This window comes from Barbus barbus (assembly GCF_936440315.1).
Source record: "Barbus barbus genome assembly, chromosome: 34".
Classification (NCBI taxonomy): Eukaryota; Metazoa; Chordata; class Actinopteri; order Cypriniformes; family Cyprinidae; genus Barbus; species Barbus barbus.
This window is the reverse complement of record NC_136762.1, coordinates 1,348,028-1,369,503: the sequence shown is the minus strand read 5'-3', so window position 1 is coordinate 1,369,503 and position 21,476 is coordinate 1,348,028. Positions and strand designations below refer to the sequence as shown.

Here is a 21,476-nt window from a genome sequence, read left to right as displayed (position 1 = left end):
GTGACATGAGGGGGAGTAAATGATGATTTTTGGGGTCTCACTGTCCCTTTAAACATCTGAGAGCAGTGCCCCGTGTGTGAATGACTCTAAACGGAGTGGTTAATATAAAATCTCCCTCTCTTATTTCTTTCTCTGGTCTCTGTGTGTGATCTCATTACCATCATTTCTTTCACAGTTCCAGATACATTGCTTGACCATGAGGTCATTAAAGCGCTGTGGGTCTGTCACGCTCCTGCGTAACGCTGAACAAATGGATAAACGCTCATGCTAATATTAGTTATTAGTTTGGATTTGCATAAACCTCTCAAAGAAATGTATTATTTAATTAAATTGAAAACTCCTTCCGTCCCATTCCAGCAATTCAGATTCCACAATCAATAAATATACACACAGTGACTGATTCTTGATTTATGACACACACACACACACACACACACACACACGCACAGGCACACACGCTTATCACTGCAATGATCTGACCACACCAAACATGAAGCAATGGCAACAAATAGTTATAAAACACATATCTGTGATTTTTTTAGTGATATTGTTTTTGCCAGCAAATATGCCTCAAGAGGTTTTATGAGTTATTATAAAGCTACACCATGTAACTTTTGCAAAATAGCATTAAACTGCTAGAAAACTGCATGCTTTCAAGGATGTTTAATACATGTGTGGAGTAAGAACATATAAGAGCCGTAGTGTTTGAAACATATGCAGAGTTCAGCTGAATGATAAAGTTCTTTAACTTTATGTTGTTCTGCTGTTTTGTGTTCATCTGCTTCTCCCATTTGCTCTTTTTACATTGACTATCACTCTATATAGACAAATGCAATCAGACACAACAATCATTTATTACAATATATACTGATATATTGAACATTCAATTCAATGGTAAGAGATGATTGGATGCTTTCAACTGATTTCCTATTGAACCGTCACCAACTGAACTTCAAATTTATTTCTAAAGCACTGAATAAAACAACGTTGACCATAGTGCTGTACAAACAACAAAGCAATTAGGAGAGGAAACATTTAAAAAGTCATAACCATATATCTAATTAAGAAATATAAAAAGAGAAACCTTAAAAGAACAGACAAAATATATCTTAAGTAAGGACAAAAGAGACACATGGCACTAGCAACCTTTGCACTTATTGTTGATTGAACGCTATCATAAAAATATGTTTTCAGATGGCTTTTAAACTGACTGAGTGTTGGTACGTCCCTAATATATAGCGGTAGGCAACAGCGCAATCCTCTCTAGATTTCATCTTAGACCAAGAAGTTTCTGTAATTGAGAATGTAAAGATCTCATTGGCTTTTGTTCCTGAATTAGATCCGCAATATTTGTATATTATATGGAGCTATACCATGAGATTTAAATACAAATAATACGATTTTAAAATGAATCCTAAAAGCAATAATTAAGCAACCAATGATTTTAACACTGGGGTAATATGATCTAATTTACAAGTGCCTGTGAGCATTCTTGCATTTTGGACCATCTGCAATCTAAATTTTTATTTTGAGCACCGTAATATAGCGAGTTTACATTTGATCACTTTATATTTATTAATTTAACACACTTTTATCCAAAGCGACTTACAATTGGGGAATACATCAAACTATTCATCTTAAAGAGGTAAACAAGTGCTCGTTATACCAAGTTTCAGGCATTGTTCAAATAAGTACAGGCTAGACTGGGGATTAAATAAAGAGAAGAAAAGGTTTGTTGTCTGTTTGTTTTTTGTTAAGGATGAAGTCAGATGGTGACAAGTTGCAGTAGTGTAATCTCGAAAAGATAAACGCATGAATAACCTTTTCCAAATCTTTCTGGTATAAAAAGGCTTAATCTTATAGATCATCCTCAATTTAAAAAGCTCATTCTGACGATTTAATTTATCTGTTTGTCAAATTTTAGTGCCCTATCGCAAATCACACCCAGATTTTTACCTGATGTTTCCTAAAGGGGCTCAGAGGACCCAGCTTAAGTTCAACTGCTGGACTTTCAGGGTCTTGGCAATCTTCTTATAGCCTACGCATCTTTATTTATAACAATTCTTTTTTTCAGATCCTCAGAGAATTCTTTGCCATGTTGAACTTCCAGTGACCAGTATGAGAGAGAGAGCGATAACACCAAATTTAACAAACCTGCTCCCCATTCACACCTGAGACCTTGTAACACTAACGAGTCACATGACACCGGGGAGTGAAAATGGCTAATTGGGCCCAATTTGGATGTTTTCACTCAGGGGTGTACTCACTTTTGTGGCCAGCGGTTTAGTCATTAATGGCTGTGTGTTGAGTTATTTTGAGGGGACAGCAAATTTACACTGTTACACTGTTGTCACATGAAAAGATATAATAAAATATTTACAAAAATGTGAGGGGTGCACTCACTTCTGTGAGATACTATATATATATATATATATATATATTTATATATTTTTTTTTGTAAAACAATACTTTTTTTCTTATTTCAGTTAATGTCATGAAACGTCTTGGGTTATGTATGTAACCCCAGGTCCTCGAGGGAACGAGACGCTGCGTCCGAGAATGCTGGGGGGGGGGCAAAAGCTTTTGTCATTCAGTTTTCACCCAGCGTTCTCAGACGCAGCTCGGGTTCCTGAAGAGGAACTAGCAAGCTGTGTAAACATGGCTGAAGGCGCGAAAACCGGAGGAACAGACAAACCGATTCAATTGTTTTCGCTGGAAGCGTTCCGATTGATTCAAACTCAAACTTGTGACTTAGATTGTTCATTTCAAGCGATTCACTAGCACTGACCTCCCTTATAATTATTTTAAAAAGCACGTAGTGATGGGGGAAACCAGTAAACAAAATCACATCACAAAATCTGTTTCGTGAATCTTTTGATTTAGATTGGAACTTCGGAGCGGGTTTGCGAATTCAGTGATCTGAAGTCCCTGTCTGAAATAATGGTTTACGGATCATTATTTAGATCGATACTACAGAGCGCGGATCACAAATCATTTGGTGTGGCTTTCGCAGATCTTTTGTTTCATATTGGGACTTCGGTGTCGGTTCGGGAATCATTGGACTCAGATTGGGATTTCTGTGCGGTTTTGGGAATCATTTGATTCAGATCGGGATTTCGGCGCGGGTTCGGGAATCAATGATTCAGATCGGGATTTCTGTGTGGTTTTGGGAATCATTTGATTCAGATCGGGATTTCGGTGTGTGTTCGGGAATCATTTGATTCAGATCGGTACTTCGGCGCGGGTTCGGGAATTAATGATTCAGATCGGGATTTCTGTGTGGTTTTGGGAATCATTTGATTCAGATCGGGATTTCGGTGCAGGTTCGGGAATCATTTGATTCAGATCGGGACTTTGGAGTGCGTAGTATTGTAAATGTTTCACTAATCTATCGCAAATAAAAACAACTTTTGTACCTGAAAAATAAATTAATAAAAAAGTTAAATGCTTCTAACTTACACAAGCTAAAATGTGTCTAAATCCAATTCATACCATTTTATAAGGCAACATAGATATATTATGTATTCTTCATAACAGATATTAACATTATAAGGTACTGAGGTTTTTTTTTTATTATTATGCAACAGTAAATTACCGCCAAACACTTGTAGTATTTAAGTCAAGCGTTCTTGTTTTATGTACCTATGTAAAGTATATTTCTGGATTTATACCAAAAAGTTGGCAGGGGATTACAAAAACAAATAAACATGAAAACTATAATGTTTAAAACATGAAGTTGTTTTTGAGTCATTGATGTGAAGTGAGGAGAATTTTTATTAGCTGACAATGAATGAAAACACATTAGACTTGCTCTGTCTTTTATGTTGGGACTGATAAGTTCTCTCCTTGCCAGGTGGCTTTTCCCCTTAAATCTGTTTGTTTTTGTAATTAATTATTTTCTATTGTAAAGCCAGAGAGACTCTAGAGACATCCGTGTGTTTGTGAACAGCACGTACATACAATGGGGTACAAAAGTCTGAGACCACTGAGAAAATGCTTGTGTTTTGCATATATTTACACAAATTTTCATCATAAATGATATTATCAGCACAACAATTTGAGAGAAAAGTTGAATTTCAGCAGTCATGAATTGGAGAATATTGTTTCTTCTGCATGTTCAGCTTCAGTGGAAGCAAGAAAAGAGTTATGATCAGTGACGCTCATTTGCTTGCATTTGATTATTCGCATAGAAATTAAGCAGAAATCTGTCATAAATATTTATTTTACTTTATAGCATTTTTAAATTCTTTCCATTTCCCTGTTTAAATTAGATTTGAATCCCACATTTTCTCAGGCGTTTGGACCTCACTGTATATTTTATTCACATGAAATATTAAATATTCAAAGCTCATTCCTACTGCATTATTATCAACATATATCTGACACATGTATATGTGTATTAATATATAATCACTGTAATTTGTTTTGTCTGATGTCACATCGAAATGTAGAAGTAACCCATAAAATCAGAGCTCATGGTCAGCATTTTTCATTTATAATAACATAATCTGTGCTATGCTGCCACGAACAGCAGAGAAGAGGCTCGTTAAAGAGAGATGTTACAGGTGTTTTCACAATTGCAAGTTTATATCTCACAAATTTGAGTGTACATCTCAAAATTCTGACTTTCTTAAATTCTGAGTTCATATATCGCAATTCAGAATTTTTTCCTAAAAGTTTTTAGTTTATATCTCGTAATTCTGACTTTCTGCCTTCTACTTTTCTCAGTATTGCAAGTTTATATCTCAAAATATATTTTGGCTTTATTCTCGTATTGATACAGCTTTGTTCTGGTCAGTTTGACTTTATTCTCAAAATATTAGGACTTTAATCTCACAATGCTATGACTTTATTCTCATAATTTTGATTTAATTTTCAAACTGTATCATCTTTAATCTCACAATGCTACGACTTAATTTACATAGTTTTGTAAAAATATTACACCTTTATTCTCAAAATCACATTTATTTATTTTGGCACTGAAATGCTTTTATAATATTATAAAATATAAAAAAAGGTAATTGCAAGTGTTTATCTTTCGGAGAATGCATAAGCTCTCAGTTCTCAAAATTACAAGATATAAACTCAGAATAGCAAGAAAAAAGTCAGAATTGCCTTTTTTTAATCTTTTTTTATAATACATCCTTCCATAATAGATCCTGATACCTGGAAGTTACATAAAACCAGCCAATCAGAGTGGAGATTTCTGTTTTTGTGTGGAATATGCAAAACAAGTATATCCTAAGAGGCAGCATAATAAGGCTTCTTACATTCTGGACAGCCTTCAAGTTGGGAACGTGTATATGATGCCTAAAAGAGCGAGAGAAAGAGCACTCAGGGGTGATGGATCGAGTGGCCGCTGTGTCTTTTCTTTGGCCATCCATATGGAATGATATCATACTTTCATCTCCAGTGTATAGTGGGGGAGGGGGTGGAGCAATGACATCAGAATATTAATGAGGCTTGACAGACCTGAAGTCACTTTCTTTCTGGCAGTGAGCCACGCCTCTTTAATAGAGCCACGCCCCCTCTGACCAGCAGCAGTAGACAGCTGTCACATTCTGTGCCTGATTTCCATCCACTTCACTTCACACACACACACACACAAACACACACACACACACACTAACCCTTCAACACAATCACTATGTTTTGGAGCTCAGAAAAGCAACCAATGCCTACAAATCAAGCCAATGTCATACACACCCTGGAGTGACACACACACACACACACACACAAACGCTGGCGCCACTCTTTTGCCATTGGCAGGGTGTTTTGTGAGAAATTCAGATTTCTTTGGCATGCATGAAAAAGGAAGCTGTTTTACATTATTTTAAGGCTCGGACACAATCACAGCTGCTTCTGCTTTCTCTTTTCAGGCTTGGCGTGTGTGTGTGTGTGTTTTTCTCTGGTGGGGTGATTAAATCCAGATAAAGGGATGTGCCACATGCGTTCCACCCGGTCGTGTGCTTTAGCATGCAGGGCGCGTGCCGCACGGGGTAATCGCGACGAGTGCATCGTCCGCTCCACAGCCACTCCCACTAATCACATTTACAACACACACACATCCATTGACTCTCAGTCACACACAGGTTTACTCAGCTACATGCAGCAGAACCATTTTTGGTTCCCCAAAGAACCTTTCTGTGAACCTTTTTTTTTTATCGAAAACCTGTTTATAATCTATAGAACCTTTTGAGCAACACACTCTTAAAAATAAAGGTTCAAAAGGGTGTTTTTGCAGTGATGCCATAGAAGAACTGTTTTTTTTGTTTGTTTATTTTTTGGGGGTTCCCCAAAGAACCTTCCAGTCATCAGTTCTTAAAATAACCATTTTTTTATATTAGTATAAAGAACATTTGAATAATCTAAAGAAACTTTTCCACTACACTAATAAAAATAAAGGTTCCAAATTTTTCCAAACAGAAAGGTTCTTTTGGGAACCAAAAATGGTTCTTCAAAGGGCATCGTTGTGAAAACCTAATTTTGGATTTTCTTTATAAGAGTGAAGATCCATTTTTGATTTCCCAAAGAACCTTTCTGTGAACAGTTCTTAAAAGAACCACTTTTTTATATCGAGAACTTGTTAATAATCTTTAGAACCTTTTGAGCAACACAGTCTTAAAAATAAAGGTTCCAAAAGGGTGTTTTTGCAGTGATGCCATAAAATTACCATTTTTGGTTCCCAAAACAACCTTTCAGTGAACAGTTCCTAAAAGAACCATTTTGAAGAACATTTTAAAAATTATATAAAGAACCGTTTCTGCATTTGAAAGGTTCTGTGTATTTTTAAGGTTCTTCATAGAACCACTGATGCCAATAAAGAACCTTTATTTTTAAGAGTGCAGAATGTCATCAGTGCCAATAAAGAACCTTTTTAATAATCTACACTCTTAAAGGTTCCTTACTGTCATCAGTCATTCTATAAAGAACCCTTCCACTGTGCAAAAAGTTGTTTATAATGGAATAAGGTTCTTTAGATTATTAAAATGTTCTTAACACTTAAAGGAAAAAAATGGTTCTTTTAAGAACTACTCACTGAAAGGTTCTTTTGGGAACCAAATAAATAAATAAATAAGGTTCTTCTATGGCATGACTGCGAAACACCCTTTTGGAACCTTTATTTTTCAGAATGTAAAGAATGTTTTTCCACTATAAAGAATCTTTTGTGCAATGGAAAGTTTCCAAGGATCTTAAAGTTCCTTCAAGGAACCATCAATGCCAATAATGAACTTTGATTTTACATCTAAATGAGATCATATACTTCTATTGTTTTAAATATAAACCTATAATCACTACTGACTCACCCAAATGCTGCTGTAAAATAAATAAATAAACAAACATATAACAACAACAACAAAAACATTGTTTTTATTATTCCTCATTTTTTGTTCTTTGATTATTGTCCCAAAGGAAGGTTTTAGCTTATTTCTCGAGCTAAATGTCCACAAACCATATACACTTAAGCACTCACGCCCACTCAGGGTATTTTTCATTGCAGATTAAACCAAATTCTCTCCAAATTATTTTTAAAATGAAGCTAATTATGTCTACAAACTCCCCTAAGCCTTAAAAGCCTTAAAAGTAATCTTAGAAAACATCATTTAAGAAAGCATAAATCATTTTACCATCATCATTTGCATCACCAAAAGGAGTTTCTGATGCTCTGGAGACAAAACGCGCACACGAGGGAAGTTATCGCTGCTCTTTTATTAGAATAACTGTATGAGAGTTAATTATATGAGCGGGCGGGAACCTCATTTGCATAATAAGAACATATTTAATGAGAGAGACCCAAGCATCACCTGAACTGAGGATAAAACATGACTCTGGAGACGCAAGATACACAAAACACACACACATACAGACACACAAAAGCGCGCAGTGAAGACACCAGTGCAATACCGCGCTCTGTCATTTCAGGACTGCTCTCTCTCTCTCTCTCTCTCTCTCTCACACACACACACACACACACACTCTGGCGGAGCGCGCTGCTGTCGCTCAGAATTCTCTCCGCGTCTCTGGGACTTTCTTGCTCCGCGCTCCTCGTGTCTTCTTCAGGTGAGTGAATCTCCTCAAATCTCTCTGAATTCTCCTCAGCAGCAGCTTGAGATCACGGAGAGACGATGTGTGTGTGTGTGTGTGTGTGCGTGTGTGTGTGTGTGTGTTGCGCGCAGGTCTGTCTCTCAGGGGTGTGTGTGTGTGTGTGAGAGAGAGAGTGAGTGAGTGACCAAAATGCTGATATGTCATTTTGTTGCAAACAAAATATTGGTGGAATCATACGGTAAAACCGTGGCTATACCATGCTATTTCAAAGTACCACAGTTTAAGTTAAGAGTCACAGGTGAAGGCGTTGCGAAACAGATTTGGATCAGTTTAGGTGCCAAAGTTGAATTGTGAACTGTGTTCATATATGTTGCAATGTCCAAAATGAGTCCCTTGTATTTCATTTTTAATGCATTTGTTCTTTTATAAAACTGCTATGATGTATGCACTGTAAAAAAATACCTAAAATGTGTCTAACTTACTAGAAATCACTCATATTTTCATATAGTCTATAGTGATCTTAATACCGCGATACGTTATATACTCATATTCCATGTAATCGAAATATGATTAATAAGCCTTAATTGATCTGAATGCATCAGTTCACATCAATAAAAGTCATTTTAAAGGGTCTGATGAAGTAGAAATCACTCACATTTTCACTTTTACAGCGTCTAGTGATCGTAATACTTTGAGATTTACCATGACTGTGTATGATTTCCATAGTCATATATTCCATGTATTCAAAATATGATTAATAAGCCTGAACGGATCTGAATGCATTAGTTCACACCAATGAAAGTCATTTTTAAGGATTTGATGTAGTAGAAATAACTCTTTTACAGTGTATAGTGATGGCAATACCACAGTACTTTGTGATTTACCATGATTACCGTATTCATATACCATGATATTGTATTAATTTTTTATAATCATATGCCATGGTATTTAGCTACACAGAATATCCAAAAAGCATGGTGTGACTAAACTGTGTCTGACAGATGATCTTGCAAGAAAACAGGATTTATTTGATTGGTTTGTGAAGTTTATGAGCCGCAGATGAACTGTGATTTGTCTGTGTGTGTGTGTTTTATTAATTTATTTGACAACTGGTAGTTCAGCGATTCACTAGTGGAGCAAAAGCTTTCTGTATAATTGAGTTACTGTCCCTGCGTCTGGCGCCACAGAATGACTGCAAAAGAGTGTGTGTGTGTGTGTGTGTGTGTGTGCGTGTGCGTGTGTGGTCTGGTCAGGGTTTGTGCGCAGTAATTATAATTACCTTGTTTTAAATACAATGGCAGTTTAACTGGAAGTCCCTGAAGGACACGTATGTATGTGTGTGTGTGTGTGTGTGTGTGTGTTTGTTCTGCTGTAAGAACTTGAAACAGGACCCATGAGAGACCCTCGCTGTCCAGCGCTGATAAGACGGACCTCAGAATCCCGAGCCGAAGCCCGAGCCCAGCAGAATAAAACTGTTAGAGCCACGCGTGACGGCACAACACAACACCAATATTAATAATAAACATGCTGGATATCACATTAGAGACTGAGCATACAAAGTTTGGGCTGGTTTTCGTTTGCAGTGCTATAAAGTGTGTGTGTTCTGTATTCAAGACATTAGTGCTGTCATGTTGTGTAAATGGTCATTCATCAGATGCTAAGAGATCTAATCCATTACACACACCACTCTCTCTCTCTCTCTCTCTCTCTCTCTGTGTGTGTGTGTGTGACTAGATTGACTTCAGTGTGTGTTTTAGTTGTTCCCAGAGGGATATTTCATTGCTCTTTCTCATGCAGGTCTCAGTTATGTTTTGAGTGTCTCAGATGTTTCTGGGGAGGAATAAAAACAGCCGCTCAGATCATTTTGGCTTTTGAATAATTTGATGATAAATGTTTGAGATCGTTGACTTTTGAGGTCAGAATCTGGTATTTGAGAAGGCATTGTTGACATTAGAGCATATGAGAAGGAGACTTGCAGAAATTAGGCTTATTAACGTTAACAAAACTAAAACAATAAAACAAATATTAATTGAAATGGAATATAAAAAAACTCCTTTTATTTTGGCTAGTTGTCAAGGCAAAATTTTTCAATCAAGTTATTTAATAATAAGTAAAACAACATGAAAACTTTTTGTCCAATTTAGCTGTTTTTTATCTTAATATTTCTATTTATTTTCTTTTTTTTATTTAAGTTGAAGTATTAAATAATAAAACTAAAATAATTCAACTAAAAACTAAAATAAAAAAACTTATTTAATTTTTTAGCTAATTTTTTATTCCATTTTTAGCTCAACATTTCTCATTTCTTTTTAATTTCAGTTGAAGTACTAAAATAGCTAAACCTAAAACATATTTAATTTGTAGGTTATTTAGCTATTTTTAGCTCAACATTTCAATTTTTCTTTTAATTTAAATTGAAGTACTAAAATAACAAACTAAAATAAAAAAGTAAACTTATTTAATTTTTAGTTAATTTAGCTATTTTTAGCTCAATTCTCTAATTTTTCTTGTAATGTAAGTTGAAGTAACTAAAACTAAAATTAAAATTAAAATAAAAAAAATTTGCTCTAATTTCTTATTCTCCTAACCCTAACATTTCTTATTTTTTGTATAATTTAAGTTGGAGTACTAAAATAACTAAAACTACAATTTAAAGAAATCTATACATATTTAACTTTAGGTTCATTTCTAGCTCAACATTTCTAATTTGCATGTCATTTTTATGTGGAATAAATAAACTAAAACTAAAATATAAAACAAAAATGTAGCTCAATTTCTCATTTAAGTTTAATTTATATTGAATTATGGACGTAAAAAACAAATGAAAAATGACAAGAACATACAACAAAATTACTTGAAAACAGAAATGAAACTTGAAATGAAAACAGAAAAAACAAAAAGAAAATCTGATTCAAAATATTAACAGAAACTACTAGTATATGGTGTAAATGTCTTCATTTGCTCTCTTTAATTATTGTACATATGTATTGGAGACAATTCATGACAATTAATAAACATATAATGGAGAAACACCTGAAATATTAAAGAGATGAGTTTGTCTGTAAAACATGGCTGGTTTTTAACATGAACAACTAGAAAAAAATAATAAAGGACGACCACTAACACTTTTAGAGATAATGCCAACAGCACTATGCTAAAACAGAGCAATGTTCAATAAACCGTTACATTTATTAATACAAATCATATTGCATTTACTAATATTACTCATATTACATTTATTCATCATGATCACATTCTTCTGAAAAGTAATATAGTCCATTGTTCTTTAATAACTGCAGGCTGTGGCTGACTGCTGCATTAATGCGTCACAGGTGCGTTTATCTGCGTTTTACAATGGGTTTAATGTCAGAACTATCTGTTTTATAATGCAGATTTTAGAAAAACAGATTGAAAGTGTGTGTGTGTGAGAGAGAGAGAGAGAGAGAGAGAGAGAGCTGTATGAGTGTGTTTCAAAGACAGGAAAAGAGCGAGACATATCTGATGAATGATGGTTTGAATGGAGACTGACATTTTCCAGAGAAACGCCTCCACAGACATAAGGTGTGTGTGTGTGTGTGTGTCTGTCTTCAATCCATTTACTGAGAGATTCCGTGTGTGTGTGTGCATGTGTGTTTGTGTGTGTGTGTGTGTCTGTCTTCAATCCATTTACTGAGAGATTCCGTGTGTGTGTGTGCATGTGTGTTTGTGTGTGTGTGCGTGCGTGTGTGTGTGTGCGTGTGTGTGTGTCCGGTGAAACAGATGAGAGGTTACAGGGTGAATTAACTCAGAAATGTAGATGCGCACACACACACAATAACAAATTTAATGAATGGCACGGTCTGTCATTTGCTTTTGTCTCTATTCACTCACTCACACTCACACATATGATTTCCATCAGCTCACTTTTGTAGTTTCTCCCACATGCTTGATTCTGCTTAAACACACACACACACACACACAGACAGTGGGATGTTGAAACGGCTGGTAAAAACATCAGCGCTGAACTTTCCCTTCAGACGGATCCAGGATCAATTTTCATAAATTGCCCTGAAGCCACACGCACTCAGATACTCATATTCACCCTAAAACTCAGACAGGAAGTGTGTGTGTGTGTGAACCTGAGAGAAATATTTGAGATAAAGGCCAGAAACATATTTAAAATAACTACTAGACGTAATTGTTTGGCCAACACATTGCACAGTACATACTCAGACCTGAAACTTTTATATGTGTGTGTGTGTGTATATATTATTTTTGTAATGTTTTTGAAAGAAGTCATCTCTGCTCTCCGAGGCATTTGAACAAAAATACAGTAAAAAATATTGTGAAATATTATGGCAATTTAAAATAAAATTTCTATGTGAATATATTGTAAATAACTAACAACTGTAAAAAACTAACAACACTGACTGACTATGGAAGTGAAAAAAAAAATAATTACGACGTTTTATCTCAATTCTGACTTTTTTCTTACAATTCTGAATTCAGCTGTATTATATAAACTCAGAATTGCGACAAACTCAGAATCACAAGTTTATTCTGAGATAAATCAAGTCAGAATTGAGATATAAACTCAGAATTGTGTCCAACTCAAAACTGCGACATATAAACTCAGAATTGTGACGAACTGAAATTGTGACATACGTATAAACTCAGAATTGTGATAAACTCACAACTGCGACATATAAACTCAGAATTGTGACAAACTCAGAATTGCGACATATAAACTCAGAATTGCGACAAAATCCAATTGTGACATACGTATAAACTCAAAATTGCGGCAAACTCAGAATTGCGACATATAAACTCAGAATTGCGACATATCAACTCAGAATTGCGACATATAAACTCAGAATTGCGACAAAATCCAATTGTGACATACGTATAAACTCAAAATTGCGGCAAACTCAGAATTGCGACATATCAACTCAGAATTGCGACATATCAACTCAGAATTGCGACATATCAACTCAGAATTGCGACATATCAACTCAGAATTGCGACAAACTCAGAATTGCGACAAACTCAGAATTGCGACAAACTCAGAATTGCGACATATAAACTCAGAATTGCGACATATAAAGTCAGCGTTTCTTAGAAAACAGCAGAATTGTGCAATTCAAAGGTCACAATGATCTTTTTTTTTGTTTTTATTTTAAGGCGGAAGCAAAAAAAAAAAAAAAGTAAACTCAGAATTCTGAGAAAAAAAGTATTTTTTTTATCCCAGGATTTCCATCGTCTGATACATTTCAGAACACAGTGACACATGAAATTGAGCTTGTCTTGCTAGAATTGTTTGCATTCATATATTTGCGTATGTTTTGTGAGTGTGAACACAGACGGGGATCAGACTGAGTGTGTGTGTGTTGTGCTCCATTAGCCAGTAGCAGGTTTGTTGCTCTGCAGGAGGTGAGCTTTGTCTGGCAGGCTTGATGCAGTTTACCGGCGTGTGGTTGATGGGTAGCGCGTGTGTGTGTGTGTGTGAGAGGACTTGTTTGAATGTGGCTAAGCCTCACTCTCTCCTTACCCACTCAAGTCACATCAACTCTCCACCTCTCTCCATCCATCAATCGCTGCTCCCCGGAGTCTCTCTCTCTCTGTGTGTCTTTCTGTCTCTCTCTCGGATCGATCCAGGCCTTTGAGTCATTGGCCAGTGTTTCTCTGATGCTTGAGTGTCTGAAATCTAAACGACTTTAGGAAGGCGCATTAGAAGCCAAATAAAAAGAACTAAGAAGCAAGACTTGTCATAAAAGACAGATCCGTTTTTAATCAAGCTTTTTAATCAGGACTTCTGAAACAGATAGTGGTGGGTTTGAATGCTGATTGGTCATTCCAACGTTCCCATCATTCTAAAACACACACGATATAATGGCATCTGTGACGTGAAAGAAAACATTTTATAAAAGCAATAAGGCTGAGCTATATAGAATGTTCATTTAGCTTCGTAGTAGTCATTGGTTCAATTCACAGGAAAGGCATGAACGGATACAATGTACATAGAAATTTAAGTTGCGATGCGTGAACAACTTCCATGACATGGAAAACACTGCTGAAACTTCAAGGAATTGTGATGGAAATATATTAAATGCATTTATTTATTTATTTGTTTGTCTATGTATATATTTATTTTTTATTAGGATTGTTTGTATTATTTATTAGGAATATCACACAATTTTTCATTTATGTTTTAATTTTAACAGTAGACCTTTGTTGTGCTACATTTTTTTTTTCTACATCTATCTGTCTATCTGTCTATCTATCTATCTATCTATCTATCTATCTATCTATCTATCTATCTATCTATCTATCTATCTATCTATCTATCTATCTATCTATCTATCTATCTATCTATCTATCTATCTATCTATCTATCTATCTATCTATCTATCTATCTATCGTCACTGTTTCCTTTGTTCACACATGATTGGATTTGCAATTTTTCATTAAATTTCTCTTGTTTTGTTGTAAATATGTAAACATGTAAATATTTTCCACATTTCATCAAGCAATTAATTAATTGCATCTCTCTCACAGCAGGTCATACTGAGAAAGAAAACAGATTGAAAAACCAAGGACATAAAAAGCCTTTGGATACAGTTTGACCCAAGAGTTGAAAGGGTCAAAGGTCATGATCTTACTTTGATCCCAGATCCTTCCCTTCCGCTCTGGTGACCTCATGTTCCACACCTTCCCCAACAAATCACGAGCGAAGACGTCGGTCAGCATGGAGAAGACGTACTCGCTCACGGCGCATTACGACGATTTCCAGGAGATCAAGTACGGAAGTCGTTACAGCAGCAGCACGCTGAGTAACGGCATGAGTCTGCATCTGGGCGGATCGCTGGATCGTGGGCGGGACAAATGTGTGGGCGGGGCCAAGGGTGGGGCTGGGGGCGGGACTCCAGCCCGTTGGAGCCGGCGCGAAATCTGCCTGCTCTCTGCTCTAGTGTTCGCGGTGGGGATATGCGTGATTCTCGGATGCATGCTGGCGCTGAAATTTCTGTCGCTGGAAGCGCAGGATTCCCAGTGTCGTCAGGATTGTGTAAAGCGCCGCTCGCTGCTCCGGGCTGCGCGATTCGTCCAGGGGAATGTCGACCCGAGTGTCCAGCCCTGTCACGACTTCTACAGCTTCGCTTGCGGCGGGTGGCTCCGGAGACATGGGATACCGGAAGATAAACTGAGCTACGGAATCATCACCGCCATCGGAGAACAGAACCAGGAGAAGCTTCAGCGCCTCCTACAGGCGCCGGTCCGGAGGAAAGAGCCGGAAAGTGCTGAGAGAAAGGTATACACTCTGAATATTTGCTTGGTTTAAATTAGTGCTGTCAAACGATTAATCGCGATTAATTGCATCCAAAATAAAAGTTTTTGTTTACCTAATATATGTGTGTGTATTGTGTATATTTATTATGTATATATTATATTATGTAAACAAAAACGTTTATTTTGGATGCGATTAATCGTGATTAATCAGTTCACAGTACTAGTACATATGAATACACACATACAGAAAATATTTTTATAACATTTGTATTTACATGTATATATTTATATTCATATAATTTTATGATAAATAAATGTATTTAATATATAAATGTAACATATTTTTCTCAAATATATACATGCATGTGTGTGTATTTACATATACATAATAAATAAACACCATACACACATATATTATGTAAACAAAAAAAATATTTTGGATGCGATTAATCTTTTGACAGCACTAGTACATATAAATACACACACATACAGTATATTTTTTGAAAATATTTACATGTATATACATTTGTAAATTTATATTATTATATTTTATATTATATAGAAATATATTTAATATTTAAACAAAACATATTTTTCTTAAATATATACATGCATGTGTTTGTATTTATATATACATAATAAATATACACCGCACACACTTATATATTATGTAAACAAAAACTCTTACTTTGGATGCTATTAATCATTTGACAGCACTAGTTATTAGGTATGTATTTATTTCTAAAATTGTTTATTATATATTTAAATTGCACAATTTTGTATCAGTTTTGACATACAGTCAAATCGAGATTTATTCAGACACCGTCAACATTTCTCACATTATATCAGTTTATTCACTAGTTTAGAAAATGGTAATAAAATACGACAAGAACTCAGAGTTAAACTGCATCAGAACAAACTGATCTTGATAAGGTCAGATAACTTTGAAAGAAAGGTATGTAATTAATTTGGTTGAATAGCTGTCAGCTGTTAAATTTAAGAACACAATTAGATAAAACCAATTTAGCTCAACCAATCACCAAGCAATGCTTAATTTTGTACAGTCTGTGGTGTAAAAAGATCACATTAGCAATTAAAGAAAAAAAAAACACTTAAGCAAAACATGCTTAGGTCGAAATGTCTGAATAATTTTTGGTTTCAATTTTTTTTTAATCAATTTTACTGGTAGTCCACTATATGAAGTCCAGAGTTTTGCGACCTTAGGGAGCGGGTTGGATTGTAGCGTGGTAGGAGACAAGTTAGGTACGCAGGAGCTAAACCATTTAGGGCCTTATAGGCAAGTAATAATATTTTGTAAATGACACGGAACTGAATAGGTAGCCAGTGCAGAGACTGTAAAATTGGGGTAATATGATCATATTTTCTTGACCTGGTAAGAACTCTAGCCGCTGTATTTAGGACTATCTGTAGCTTGTTTATTGAAGATGCAGGACAACCAGCTAGCAGTGCATTACAATAGTCCAGTCTAGAGCTCATGAATGCATGAACTAGCTTTTCTGCATCAGAAACAGGTAGCATGTTTCGAAGCTTGGCAATGTTTCTAAGATGGAAGAATGCTGTTTTTGTAACATGGGACATATGATTTTCAAAGGGCAAGTTGCTGTCTAATATAACACCCAGATTTTTGTCTTTAGAGGACGTAACAGTGCATCCATCTAGTTGTAATTTGTAATCCAAGAGATTCTGTGTCCTGTTTTTTGGTCCAATAAGTAATATATCTGTCTTATCTGAATTTAATAGGAGGAAATTATTGGTCATCCAATCTTTTAAATTTTTTACACAATCTATTAGCTTAGATAGTTGAGAAGTTTCATCTGGCTTGTTGAGTATCATCAGCATAACAATGAAAACTAATACCGTATTTTCTAATAATATTACCAAGAGGCAACATGTATATTGAAAATAGCAGAGGACCTAGGACAGATCCTTGTGGTACTCCATACTTTACTGGTGATAATTGAGATGACTCCCCATTTAAATGAACAAAGTGGTAGCGATCGGACAGGTAGGATCTAAACCATCTTAAAGCCTGCCCTTGAATACCAGTATAGTTTTGTAATCGATCTATGAGTATGTCATGGTCTATAGTGTCGAACGCAGCACTAAGATCAAGTAATACTAGCAATGAGATGCAGCCTTGATCTGAAGCAAGAAGTAAGTCATTTGTAACTTTTACAAGTGCAGTTTCTGTGCTATGGTGAGGCCTGAAACCTGACTGAAATTCTTCAGAGAGATCATGTTTTTGCATGAGGGAGCACAATTGAGCAGACACAACTTTTTCTAAGATTTTAGACATAAACGGAAGATTTGAAATGGGTCTGTAATTTGCCAGTTCATTAGAATCTAGTTGTGGTTTCTTAATAAGAGGCTTAATAACCGCCAGCTTGAATGGTTTTGGGACGTGACCTAAAGATAACGATGAGTTAATAATATTGAGAAGCGGTTCTTCTGCTACAGGTAACAACTCTTTCAGTAGTTTAGTGGGTACAGGATCTAATAAACAAGTTGTTGGTTTAGATGCACTGATAAGTTTATTTAGCTCTTCCTGTCCTGTAGTTGTAAAGCACTGCAGTTTTTCTTTAGGTGCGATGAATGAAGCTGAAATACTAGACGCAGTAGAATCTACATTTGATATTGTATTTCTGATGTTATCTAGTTTATCAGTAAAGAAATTCATAAAGTCATTACTATTAAAGTGTGAGGGAATATTTAGATCGGGTGGCGTCTGTTTATTTGTTAATCTAGCCTCGGAGCTAAATAAGAACCTTGGATTGTTTTGGTTATTATCTATGAGTTTGCGGATATGCTCTGCCCTGGCAGCTTTTAGAGCCTGTCTATAGCTGGACATACTGTTTCTCCACGCAATTCCATAAACTTCCAAGTTAGTTTTTCTCCATTTGCGCTCAAGATTACGAGTTTCTTTCTTGAGAGAATGGGTATAACTGTTGTACCATGGCGCAGTACGGTTTTCTCTAACCTTTTTCAATTTGAGGGGGGCAACAGCTTCTAATGTATTAGAGAAGATAGTGCCCATGTTGCTAGTCATTTCGTCTAGTTCATGTGTATTTATGGGTACACAGAGCAGTTGAGATAAATCAGGCAGGTTATTTGTGAATCTGTCTTTGGTGGCTGGAACAATAGTTCTGCCCGGACGATAACGCGGAGCCATATAACTAATATCAGTAATACGCAGCATGCACGATACAAGGAAATGATCAGTAACATCATCACTTTGAGGTACGATATCTATATCGGTAAGATCAATTCCATGCGATATAATTAAATCTAGCGTGTGATTAAAACGATGAGTGGGCCCGGTGACGTTTTGCTTGACTCCAAAAGAGTTTATTAGGTCAGTAAACGCAAATCCTAACGCATCATTTGTATTATCAACGTGAATGTTAAAATCTCCGACAATTAGCAGTTTATCAACATTGACCAATAGATCTGAGAGGAAATCTGCAATTTCTTTTAGTGTATAATATGTTTTATTTTTAAACAAATCTAAAAGATTTAATTCTAACTAATAAGTTCTTGTTAAAAACTAACCAAAATTAAAAACATATTTTACTTATAATTTCTGCACAGGAGAGACTTGGTGTAGTTTCCAAAAGGAAAAAGGAAATATATCGGTATCGGCCAAAATGAGTTAAAATATTGGATCCAAAAATCCAATATCGTGTATTCCTAATATTTTGTATTCAGAGATTTCACCAAGGAAAGATATTGAAATATTTATGTTTCATTAGAAATAATTACTTTCCTACTTTCAATAGGAAAAGATTTTTTAAAAATCATTTAAGATAAGAAAAATATTTATTTAATTGCAAATAAATAATTTTTAAAAAATATCCTTTGAATGAGTTTAATTAAAACTTCTTATTTTCTCCCACAGGTGAAAGATTTTTACCGCTCGTGCATCAACATGAAGGAAATCGATCGTCTGGGGGCGGGGCCTATGACTGAGGTGATTGACAGCTGTGGTGGGTGGGACCTGTCCGGAGCTCCTCCCGGAGGGGCGGGATGGGACAGTGGCTCCGCCCCCGTGAGACCAGATTTTAATGAGATGCTGTATAAGACGCAGGCAGTTTACAGCACGTCTGTGTTCTTCTCGCTCACCGTCAGCGTGGACGACAAAAACTCGTCACGCAACACCATACGGGTGAGAGAGCGTGTTTGTGAGCATTTGTGAGTGTAGTTTTTGTTTCAAAGTAACTTTAACTGGTGTTTGTGTGATTTGTAGATTGACCAGGAGGGTTTGACTCTGCCCGAAAGGACTCTGTATCTGGGGCAGGATGAAGACAGTGTGAAGGTGAAACGCCTCTCTTCATCTCTCCATATGCTCTTTTGTTCTGGACTCTGTCTCTTCATCTGTCCATCTGTCTGTCTGACTAACATCTGTCGCTCCGGCCGTCTCTCGCTGTGAGCTCACACATTTAATTGATTGTGTCACAGATGAGCTGGCGTCTCTTAATAATGAAGTCACAGCAGTGATCCTCTCACGCTCCGATGCTACAACACAGCTACAAGCCTGAATTGACAAGCCACAGAATCCCACTGAGAGATCAATAAAAACATTGTCCAGATCACATTTCAAATCAGAAATCAAAACAGAATTTCTAAATGCAAAATATTAAGTCTATATAGATAAGTAACAAATATAAAGTACAAATGCAAAGGTTTACGTAGTTGTTCAGAGATTTCATTTTTGCATATCTTTTTAGTTAACTAAGTCGTATGTAGATTTTTTTGTTATCAGTACCCTTAAGATAGACAAAAAGAAATTAAGAAATGAAACCATAAAAACACTGAAACATTATTTACAATGGCTCTTTATCCTTTTGTTTATAAAAAATAAAATTTATATATACAAAAGATACTCAAACATTTTGCTTTTCAAGTTTCTTTAGGCAAATAAAGTCATATATCTAGATTTATTTGTTATCAATGTACTTGAGAGACGAAAACAAAAGCTCTGTGATGTCGTCATGGAGGAGTGTAAGAGGACTCCAGTGGAAACCTGTGAAGCTCTGGTGAACTCCATGGCCAAGAGGGTTAAGGCAGTGCTGGAAAATAATGGTGGCCACACGAAATATTGACACTTAACACTTTGGGCCCAATTTGGACATTTTCACTTAGGGGTGTACTCACTTTTGTGGCCAGCGGTTTAGACATTAATGGCTGTGTGTTGAGTTATTTTGAAGGGACAGCAAATTTACACTGTTATACAAGCTGTACACTCACTACTTTACAAAAAGTGTCATTTCTTCAGTGTTGTCACATGAAAAGGTATAATAAAATATTTACAAAAATGTGAGGGGTGTACTCACTTCTGTGAGATACTGTATATAACAACACATCCAGATGAGAAATAAGTTACAAATTATATAAAAAAAAATAAAAATGCAAAATAAAAATGCATTTTAATATTTCATTTTTATGTATCTTTAAAGTCATATATAATATTTTTTTTAATCCGTAAACTTAGTAGATTCAGTCATAATAAACATCAAAACAACATTTATATTTGCTCTTTTTGCCTTTGAGTATAAAAAAACTAATATATAAAATAGGTACTCAAATTGTACTTTTCAAGGATGTTTAAGAAAAAAGTCATACATTATATCTAGAGACAGTACATAACCTAAGAGACAGTAAAAATCAGAAATTAAACCCTGGAAACATTAAAACATGATTTATAATTGTTACTTTTGTTTTTGTGTATGATTTTTACCAAATAAAATTGTCCATTATAATCACGTCACAATGTTTTTTTTTTTTCTCAATGATTTCAGATTCTGGCGTCCTATAAGGCACTGATGGAAAGGTTGCTGAGCATGCTGGGAGCTCACAACGCCACGCTGAAATCCAGAGAGATTCTGGATCTGGAGACGAGACTTGCGAATGTACTTTGTGTGTGTGTGTGTGTGTGTGCGCGTGCGTGCGTGTGTGTGTGTGTGCTTTAGTGATGTTCATTTTGTCAGTTCATAATTTTTTTGATCTTTTTAATAAATTGTTACTGGAGAATTTTATTTTATTTTTTTTAGATGTATTTATTGAGAGTGTTTCTGGAACATACAAACACAATATATAATAATAATAATATAAATTTAATTTATAAATATATTAAATATAATTTGAAAATA

The 21,476-nt window shown here is 35.5% G+C and overlaps 2 protein-coding genes across 2 annotated transcripts in view; one reads left to right on the top strand and one right to left on the bottom strand.

Moving 5' to 3' along the window:
* Nucleotides 1–21,476, bottom strand: part of LOC306854576 (transmembrane O-methyltransferase homolog) — a gene marked incomplete at its 5' end in the record, with an annotated part of 605,488 nt that overhangs the window by 76,082 nt on the left and 507,930 nt on the right. The gene's annotated exons all lie outside the window — the stretch shown is intronic.
* LOC306854572 (endothelin-converting enzyme-like 1) overlaps nucleotides 14,723–21,476 on the top strand; it is a gene marked incomplete at both ends in the record, with an annotated part of 34,058 nt that continues 27,304 nt past the window's right edge. The window contains 4 exons of the mRNA XM_079392706.1: nucleotides 14,723–15,331; nucleotides 19,226–19,492; nucleotides 19,574–19,642; nucleotides 21,126–21,236. Coding sequence (XP_079248832.1) covers nucleotides 14,723–15,331; nucleotides 19,226–19,492; nucleotides 19,574–19,642; nucleotides 21,126–21,236 — 1,056 coding nt within the window. The remainder of the gene's footprint in view (nucleotides 15,332–19,225; nucleotides 19,493–19,573; nucleotides 19,643–21,125; nucleotides 21,237–21,476) is intronic.